Here is an 8789-nt window from a genome sequence, read left to right on the forward strand (position 1 = left end):
TCAGGTTTTGATGATGATGATGGCTTTGATGGACACGAACTAGTCTCTGGTGTCCTTTGAATCGATACAGTTGCTTTTTTTTCTAGGGTTTGGTTTTTAACTTGTTGTTCTGTTTTTCTTTTCAGGTTTTGGATTATTTCAGGTATTGGTCGATGCTTTGATCGATCAATGACGGCTTTGATGGACTCCTTCTGTGTGCTACGTCTTAGTGGGTTTTGTTCATCCTCTTAAGTCTTAATACATCTTTTAATTTTTCTCTATATTTAAGTGAATTAACATCTCAGTCTATCTTTTGATGCAGAGCGTGTGATGGCTTTGACTGATCCTTGTCACTCACATTCAATGTTGCTCATCAGGGTTTGGTTTCTAAGTTTCTAAACTGAATCGTTCAAGGCTTTTTATGATGTTCATGTGATTCTTACTTCTTTGCTATGTTATTTCAGGTATTGGATGATGCTTTGATCGATCAGTGATGGCTTTGATGGACACCTTCTTCTGTGTGCTCTACGTCTTAATGGGTTTTGTTCCTTCCTCTTAAGTCTTAATACATCTTTTAATTGTTTTTTCTATATATACGTGAATTAACATCTCAGTCCCTCTTTTGATGCAGATCTCGAGGAGGCTCCTGGATTACTGACTGTGTGGGAGGTTCAAATAGAAAACATTGTGGGAGTTTTAACTTTCAGGTTTAAACATTATGATTTCTGCTCAGTTTAATACCTTAATATTGGCTATTTTTGATACTCTGTTTCTTGTGTGTTAGATGTTCTTGCCGTGTACACACACATTCAGATGAGAGATGCTCCACAAATTCTTTCCTAGACGATTTTGTTTTTAAGCTTTGTCCTTTGATGCAGATCCTCGAGGCAATGGTATTACTGTACAGGAGGTTTGAATTTATAATTCCTAATTATATATTTTCGTTTTGGTTCCCACTAAGTAATTAAGTTTATTGTTCGTCTTGCAGGTGGTGTGTTGGAAGTGAATCATGGAGGCTCCACCCGCTTCTGAATTGTCGCACCTCCTCGGCTCTTCCTACGGTTTGATTTTACTTACTCGTCCTTGTGTTGTTGTTTGTAGGCTCTAGTTGCTGATGATCCTATTATGATGATCGCTCTCACTGATTTGTTCTCCCTCCTGATTTTTTACTTTTCTTTCTAGTTACTTACTAATTTACTTGGTTGTTTTTGTACTGCTTTGTTGTTTTGATGCAGAACGTCGTCACAGTCCAGGCACTAGGATTGCTATGTTGAATTGAACTTTTATCTTCTCGTCTAGAATCAGGTAAGGTGCGGTGGTGTGTGACATTCTTCTACGGTATGATTTATATAACTTGTCCTTGTGTTGTTGTAGATTCTATGATGATGGATGATGGTCGATATCGCTGAATTGCTTTTTTTCTTTTTTTTCTTTTCTAATGTCTATTAGGGTCTCTGCTACGAAGTATGGGCTCCTATGTTGCAAATCTATTACCTCCAGATGTATGTTTCACTTTTAATCATTCAGGTTCTGACGCTAGAGAGGCTATTTGTAGTCATTGACAGCTGCAGAGGAGAACAAAGCATCCGAACAACACCAAGAATAAATATCAAAAATTCTCATATTTAAGTGAAACAAGTTAAATTTACCTGTGACAACAACCAAAATAATCACTGCTAATGCAATGCTTCCTCCATCATGCCATCTTTCTTTGATATCCTGTCCAAGATCATGTAAGACAAATGTTAAATTGCAGTTGACGGTACACTTGTGAAAGTGGAAAGAGCAAGATCTAACTAAACTGATTTCATGACAGACCTCTTTTTTTTTTATCCCAAGTGCTAAAGACGCTACTGCAACAACCATCAAAATGAACAAAGTGAGATCATGTCAAGCATCCTGAGAGAAACCTCTGCGATGAAAAAAAAAAAAAACCAACACCTAGGCAACACAGAACAAATAACAAATGTGCATCTCCATACCTGAAACCATAAATGATCCAGTGATGCATTTCTCTATTAGTATCTGAGCAAATTTGACATCCTTGAGGCTGATGCGACAACAAAAACATGCACACCAAAGTTAGCAAGAGACAAGAGATAAAAAAAAAGTAACCAGACATATATATAGCACGTCTCATGAGTGGAAACTTACCCAGTCCATGTTGCTGCTTGTTGTTATGATCCTTTGACAACATAATGACAAAGCTGTTCAGGAGTAATTCCAATATCTCCCTAGCCGGATGCAGTTGGGTTCTCACCAACCTGAGAGAAAAAGCAAAGAAGACCATTAGAAACCAAGCATTCACATATGAAACAAGTAACAACAACACAAAAGGGAGAAACGGATCTAGGTATTACTCTCCACTATTAGCAGGGACGTAGAACGTATTGCTGTCAAAGTCGGGGTTGGTTTTCACTCTTACCAGACTCCACGGCGGCAATGACTTCAAGAGAGTCGTCGTCGTCATCGTTTCAGTCGCAGAAGAGAACACGCGAGACCAACACTGAAAAATCAATTAGAATAGTAATGTCAAACCAAGATTGTACAACTTTAAGTGTTAGACTACATAATATAGAGATGAACTTACCTGGAGAAGGACTTTCCTTCCATCGTGTAGATCTCCACCTGATATAGAGAAGCAATAGACTAAAAAATTGCAGCTTTAAAACTAAGAATGTGAAGACTCATGAACATAAGGCTTAATCCAAATCTAAATCCTTTGTAATTACTGATTGCAGTTTGGTCATTGCATTCATCAAAGACCTGCAACAGTATCATGCTTTAAAAACAAAGAACGATGGAACAACAATTTCGAACATAAGAGTTGTAGAGCTAAAAAAGAAAACAAATGACACTTACATTGTTATAGTAGCCCATGTCGACACAAGGTTCTGTAAAACCAAAACCTCAAGCACTGATCTGACGAAAAACAGGTTGGATTTAACAATTATCTGCATCAAGATGGATAGCATTTCAGATAGATTATACAATAAGTGATATGTGTAATGAGACACAAACCATAAAGTTATGAAGCAGCAAACTAATAATGAAGATCCTAAATTCCAAATATTTCCATCAAGATAACTCCCTTTATTTTCTGATCTCAAACGAATCACACTTAAGTGATAGTGATGCGATTTTGTACCTTGCCTTGGGTAAGACGATAATAGTTCAGCAGCACTCCGCTATGAGCATCAACGTTAGGCCACGGGTGGTTCTTGACCTGTAACTACAAGATTCATAAAAGCAAAGAAAAACAGAAATGTGGCAGCACATGAATGATAATGTAAATAGTACCTTTCCACGCTCAGTTAGAATAGGAGGCACCAACCACTTCGTAAAGCTTGAGGACCTATCGAGTTAAATAATTTGTGAGCCAGGTAAAAAGAAAGTATGACCAAATAAATATTGAAGGGGGAAAAACGTTACCAGCCTGAAAAAAAGCAGAAGCTGCATAACCACCACCTGTGATCCCCCACGCTTTGGATGAGAAGTTGCCAAAGACCCATAAAACCCACACCAAAGAACCGAATAATCCTAAAACACAAGATAAAGGGAATTAAGACCCAACCCAGGATTTTCAATATATTGCTAACAAGCAACAACAATGGTGAAGTGAGGAATGAGACCAAAGTATATGAGAAGATTTAAAAAAAAAAAAAAAAACCTCCGGTTGTTTAGAGAGGAGCATAAGAGCCCCACGAAGTTGCAAAGTTTCACCTTTTGGAGGACATGTAACCACTCTTTGGCCACTCTAGTGGCAGTCGAAGAGCCCGGTCCTATATCAGCAAAAAACAACATCACAAAGATGAGTGTGGCTTTAATCAACAAGAATTGTCAATAGCGCCAAAGTATGTCTGTGTACGTACCTGTGAGCAGATGAAGAGACTCCTTGAGACAGCCAAAAAGCAGTGTAGTATCTGTATCTGAAACAATGTTCAGTCAATTAATTAATTATAACCAAGATTCAGCAAAACAAGGTCCAGGGTTAAACACGTAAGTGATAACAATGCAGTTTGGTACTTTGTTTTCGGTTAGACGATAATAGTTCGGCAGCACTCGGCTATGAGCATCAACGTTAGGCCACAGGTGGTTCTTGACCTGTAACAATTACAAGATTCATAAAAACCAAAGAAAAATTAGAAATCTGGTAGTACAAGAATGATAATGTAAATAGTACCTTTCCCGAGCTCAGTTAGAATAGAGTTGAATTATTCTGTGAACCAGTAAAATCAAAAGAAGCAAGAAAGAGAGAAGAACAGAGTTAACTTACCTTAAGCAGTACGAGTCTTCTTCTTCATTCTTCAATCCACCTCTGACCAGCATCAGGTATACTGATTCTTGGCTCCTTTTGTTAAAACTTAAAAGTAACAAACTCGTTACTAAGCAAACATAAACAAGAGAGGTTTAAAGCAATTTAATTAAGTGGAGAAACAAATCTCACCCCAACACTCTCCAGAGGATTAACAGTATCATAGATTTGTAGTCGTCTCTCTTGACTCCTGAAAAAAACGCCAATTCAATCTCCAGAATAGAAAAGGAAGAAGCAATAGAAAAAATATCAGTTAGTTTCTCTATTGTGTGTAACGAAGAATAAACTTTAAAGGGGATAAATTTAGACTCACAACTTATATGGAAGGGGCGAATTTGAAGTGGACAAGGAAGAAGACGCACCACTGTCTCGAGTGATCACAGCAAATCACACATCACCAGCTATCCCCGCATATGATCCTGCAAAAAATGGATTCCATATCAAACAGACAAAAACAAGATTAAGGAGTAAACCTCGGAATTCGGAGAGGCTTCTAACTTCCATTAGGATCACAGAATATGTCTCTGTATATTGATTAGTAAAAACTCAAAATCCAAGTGAGAAGAAGCAAGAGAGAAGAAGAGAGTTAACTTACCATGAAATCAGATGAACCACCATGGAAAGAAACAGCCTCCTCCTCCTCCAATCATCACTTGCACTATATCTTGCTAATTCATCAACGATCCTGAGAAGAGACAGTGATGTATGTTTTATCAATGAAAAACAAAATCTAACGTGAAGAGGATGGGATTTTTTTACCATTGATGTTGTTGTTGCTGTTGTTGTTCGGATCATCATCAAACAAACCTTAAGCAGTTTCGAGTCTTCTTCTTCATTCTTCAATCCACCTCTGACCTGCACATATAGAAAATTAGAAGAATCCATATACATAGTTAATTTGCAAGTCTGAATTAATAAACAACAACTTAAAAAGAGAAAACCAGAAAACAAACCATAAATCCCCAAGTTCTGAAACATCATTCATTCATCAAACCATCTCACCCCGATCTGCACATAGAGAATTAGAAGAAGAAGAAACCATCGTTAATTTTATAAGAGAGCCAAGGTGAAAACCCTAAAAAAACAAAAAAAACAAAAAAAGCCAATAAGATTTTAAACATATACTTGGTCGTCGTCAAAACAGATGAAGAAACGCCATGGAAAAGAAACAAACAAGCAACGTCTTCCGGCTTCTCCGATACTCCACTTGGCACCATATCCTGCTAAATTCAGTAAAAATACTCGGATTTAGAAGAGAAGATAAGAGAAAATCTCTAATAACTTACACGATGATGGGGAAGAAGATGAACTATACAATTGAAGATGTCGTTGTTGTTGTTTGGGTAATCAATCGTAAACCCTAATTCTGCTCTGAATCTTCTTCATTCTTCAAAAATCATCACCGAACGCTCTCCGATCTTCACTTCTCTCTCATTGTTTTTTGTTTTTTTCTCTCTTCGGTGAAGTTAAGAGTCTGTGTTATTTCTCAAATAAATGTTGTATCTATAAACACAACACAAAGAAATATGTTTCAAATCTATACCTCCAGAAGTATGACAGCTGCAGAGGAGAAGAAAGCATCAGAACAACACAAAGAGTCATTATCATAAAGAAAATAACATAGATTAAGTGAACATTACCTGTGACAAACCTCTGTTTTGTTTTTATCCCAAGTGCTACTGCAGCAACCATAAACGAGAAAGAAGAGAAAATAGCATCAGAAGCAGGGTTAGTAGTATAACTTGGTAAATCTCAAAAATCCAAGTAAAAAGAATAAGAGAGGAGAACAGAGTTAACTTACCTTAACAGCATGAGGCAATGACAAGTACCTTTTTAGTTCAAAGGATGGTGCGTTGAATTCTGGTGCAAAAAAGGAGTATTGGTTAGAGGATAGAGATAAGCTTGTAACAGAAGAACATAAAGAAAAGAGTAAAATCGTGAGATGACTTACAGAGCAATAAGAAGAAGATGCCCTTTCCATCGTTTGGGTCCATAATTCAGCATCATCCTTAACAGTAATGAGAAGGAAGTGAACCTCAGCAAATTAAAGAATACATCACCAGCTCTCCGCATATGATCCTGTAAAAAATGGATTTCATATAAATAAATAAAAAGCAGACAGCATCAGAAGCAGGTTAGTAGTATAACTTGGTAAATCTCAAAATCAATGTAAAAAGAAGAAAGAGAGAAGAACAGAGTTAACTGACCCTAAGCAGTCTGCTCAAGTGATCTTCTTCATTCTTCAATCCATCTCTCTGAGATAAAAGGAAGTTAAACCCAGTCCAGGAATCGATTGCTAACAAGTGAGCAATGAATGAGACCAAGTTATATGAGAAGATGTAAAAAGAAAAGCAAACCTCACGAAGTTAAAGAGCCCCACGAAGTTTCACCTTTTGGAGGACATGCAACCTCTCCATGTTTACACTCTTTGGCCGCTCTAGTGGCAATCCAAGAGCCCGGACACAAAACAGCTGAAACTAGAAAGAGAAAACAGCATCAGAAGCAGGGTTAGTAGTATAACTTGGTAAATCTCAAAATCCATGTAAAAAGAAGAAAGAGAGAAGAACAGAGCTAATCAGTTAACTTACTTAAGCCAATGATTTACCCGTCCCTCCATATTGATGGTGGTTGGTTTTTCAACTCCTGAGAGGAAAACAAAAAGGACATATCAACAGTTGTTTCACTATATCGAAAAAGAGAGAGTAAATATGGGAGATTAGGAAGACAAACAAAAAAGAAGACTCCACAATCAAACCATCACCGAGAGATCTTAGTACCAGACACCACAAAAGGTCTTGCGCTTTAGCAAGTCGTCTTCATCATCATCTCCACTGATGCCTTTCTCTGCTAGTCAAGAGCAAATTTGANGACAGCATCAGAAGCAGGTTAGTAGTATAACTTGGTAAATCTCAAAATCAATGTAAAAAGAAGAAAGAGAGAAGAACAGAGTTAACTGACCCTAAGCAGTCTGCTCAAGTGATCTTCTTCATTCTTCAATCCATCTCTCTGAGATAAAAGGAAGTTAAACCCAGTCCAGGANAAAAAAAAAAAAAAAAAAAAAAGAAACATGCATACGAAAAGTTAGCTAGAAACAAGAGATAAGAAACAAAATAACAAGACATATATAATAAGCAAGTCTCAGCTCATGGCTGGAAACATACTCACTTCATATTGCTGCTAGTTGTGATCCAAGCTTGCTGTACAGGAGTAATTCCAAAAGAAGAACCTGCATCAAAGAGAGAGAGAGTGAGACCCCAAAAAACAAAAAACAAAAATCGTGAAAATCAAACTAGTACACGAGAAGATCTTAGTACCCTCCTCCTCAATCAAACCATCAGGGAGAGATCTTAGTACCCTCCTCCTCAATCGCCGATCGATCAATACTACAGCACAATCAAACCTGGATTAACAATAATAATAATAATAATAGGAACTATGAGTAAATAAAAGGAATTCGAGTGAAGACAAAAAACCCTAGAATATAGAAATCAATTTAGAGACGAAAGTCACGCTTCCAAAAAGCACGACAGAAGGAGAAGGAGAAGAAACGAGTTAGTGAAAAAAAAACGGAGGAAGAAACACAAAAAGCCAAACCCTAGAAGAAGAACTCACCCAGAGGCCGGGGGAGCGATAATCAGATGATAAACTTGCTTTCAAAACACACACACACCTGCAAGAAGAGACGAAGAAACAAAAACAAAAATCAGAGACGCGAAACCNATCGATTGCTAACAAGTGAGCAATGAATGAGACCAAGTTATATGAGAAGATGTAAAAAGAAAAGCAAACCTCACGAAGTTAAAGAGCCCCACGAAGTTTCACCTTTTGGAGGACATGCAACCTCTCCATGTTTACACTCTTTGGCCGCTCTAGTGGCAATCCAAGAGCCCGGACACAAAACAGCTGAAACTAGAAAGAGAAAACAGCATCAGAAGCAGNAAAGAAAGAGTGGAGGCATTTATTTATAGATAAATATTATTATTATTATGACGGTCACGATTTTTCATTCACTAAAGTAGGGTAGGGTTTCGACGGTCACGATTTCCTTTTCCTATTTTCCTTTTCCAACTTTCTTCTTATTGGACTGGGCTGAGTATTATTAATGGACAAAATATAACCAAACAACATTGGACANTGGTAAATCTCAAAATCCATGTAAAAAGAAGAAAGAGAGAAGAACAGAGCTAATCAGTTAACTTACTTAAGCCAATGATTTACCCGTCCCTCCATATTGATGGTGGTTGGTTTTTCAACTCCTGAGAGGAAAACAAAAAGGACATATCAACAGTTGTTTCACTATATCGAAAAAGAGAGAGTAAATATGGGAGATTAGGAAGACAAACAAAAAAGAAGACTCCACAATCAAACCATCACCGAGAGATCTTAGTACCAGACACCACAAAAGGTCTTGCGCTTTAGCAAGTCGTCTTCATCATCATCTCCACTGATGCCTTTCTCTGCTAGTCAAGAGCAAATTTGACAATCCATGAGGCTG

The 8789-nt window shown here is 37.5% G+C and overlaps 2 protein-coding genes across 32 annotated transcripts in view; one reads left to right on the plus strand and one right to left on the minus strand.

The window, feature by feature from the left end:
- LOC104762114 overlaps positions 1 to 8780 on the minus strand; it is a 12083-nt gene extending 3303 nt beyond the window's left edge. For 6 of the 30 annotated variants that reach the window (XR_763366.2, XR_763369.2, XR_763368.2 and 3 more), the window contains exons 1-8: positions 3128 to 3207; positions 2842 to 2933; positions 2570 to 2745; positions 2340 to 2485; positions 2134 to 2243; positions 1962 to 2029; positions 1798 to 1832; positions 1629 to 1698 (exon numbers count right to left, since the gene is read on the minus strand). Coding sequence is in view for 1 of the 30 variants with exons in the window: in XM_019243272.1 (XP_019098817.1) it covers positions 2446 to 2485; positions 2570 to 2607; positions 2712 to 2745; positions 2842 to 2933; positions 3128 to 3211; positions 3280 to 3334; positions 3412 to 3519; positions 3650 to 3721; positions 8136 to 8143 (531 nt within the window). In the remaining 29 variants the exon portion in view is untranslated. Of the gene's footprint in view, positions 1699 to 1797; positions 1833 to 1961; positions 2030 to 2133; positions 2244 to 2339; positions 2486 to 2569; positions 2746 to 2841; positions 2934 to 3127; positions 3212 to 3279; positions 3335 to 3411; positions 3520 to 3649; positions 3762 to 3851; positions 3909 to 4005; positions 4084 to 4255; positions 4343 to 4426; positions 4507 to 4607; positions 4714 to 4889; positions 4980 to 5053; positions 5150 to 5247; positions 5303 to 5419; positions 5518 to 5609; positions 5798 to 5837; positions 5855 to 5934; positions 5974 to 6095; positions 6155 to 6245; positions 6374 to 6501; positions 6591 to 6651; positions 6772 to 6882; positions 6938 to 7024; positions 7139 to 7252; positions 7301 to 7459; positions 7521 to 7608; positions 7695 to 7906; positions 8008 to 8083; positions 8204 to 8495; positions 8551 to 8637 lie in introns of those variants that run through there. The other 24 variants (XR_763396.2, XR_763391.2, XR_763382.2 and 21 more) reach the window with 24 other exon arrangements.
- Positions 444 to 1678, plus strand: LOC104762070. 2 transcript variants are annotated; one of them, XR_763359.1, is made up of 6 exons: positions 444 to 518; positions 611 to 686; positions 764 to 889; positions 968 to 1040; positions 1215 to 1317; positions 1429 to 1678. XR_763359.1 is itself a non-coding variant. In XM_010485304.1 (6 exons), exons 1-5 carry the CDS (start codon positions 473 to 475, stop codon positions 1251 to 1253), a joined length of 360 nt encoding a protein of 119 aa, XP_010483606.1. In that variant the 5' UTR covers positions 444 to 472; the 3' UTR covers positions 1254 to 1284; positions 1429 to 1678. The 2 variants fall into 2 exon arrangements, 1 of the variants encoding a protein (XP_010483606.1); XM_010485304.1 differs by having other exon boundaries at positions 1215 to 1284.

The sequence above is a fragment of the Camelina sativa genome, chromosome 3 (genome assembly GCF_000633955.1).
Source record: "Camelina sativa cultivar DH55 chromosome 3, Cs, whole genome shotgun sequence".
NCBI lineage: Eukaryota > Viridiplantae > Streptophyta > Magnoliopsida > Brassicales > Brassicaceae > Camelina > Camelina sativa.

What these genes read in the sequence shown, in the direction of transcription:
- LOC104762070 (XM_010485304.1), top strand. Translation starts at nt 473, where the DNA reads ATGGCTTTGATGGACACCTTCTTCTGTGTGCTCTACGTCTTAATGG. An exon ending in GTGGGAGTTTTAACTTTCAG is followed by an intron (nt 687 to 763) that starts GTTTAAACATTA and finishes CTTGTGTGTTAG; the next exon opens with ATGTTCTTGCCGTGTACACA. An exon ending in CCTCCTCGGCTCTTCCTACG is followed by an intron (nt 1,041 to 1,214) that starts GTTTGATTTTAC and finishes GTTTTGATGCAG; the next exon opens with AACGTCGTCACAGTCCAGGC.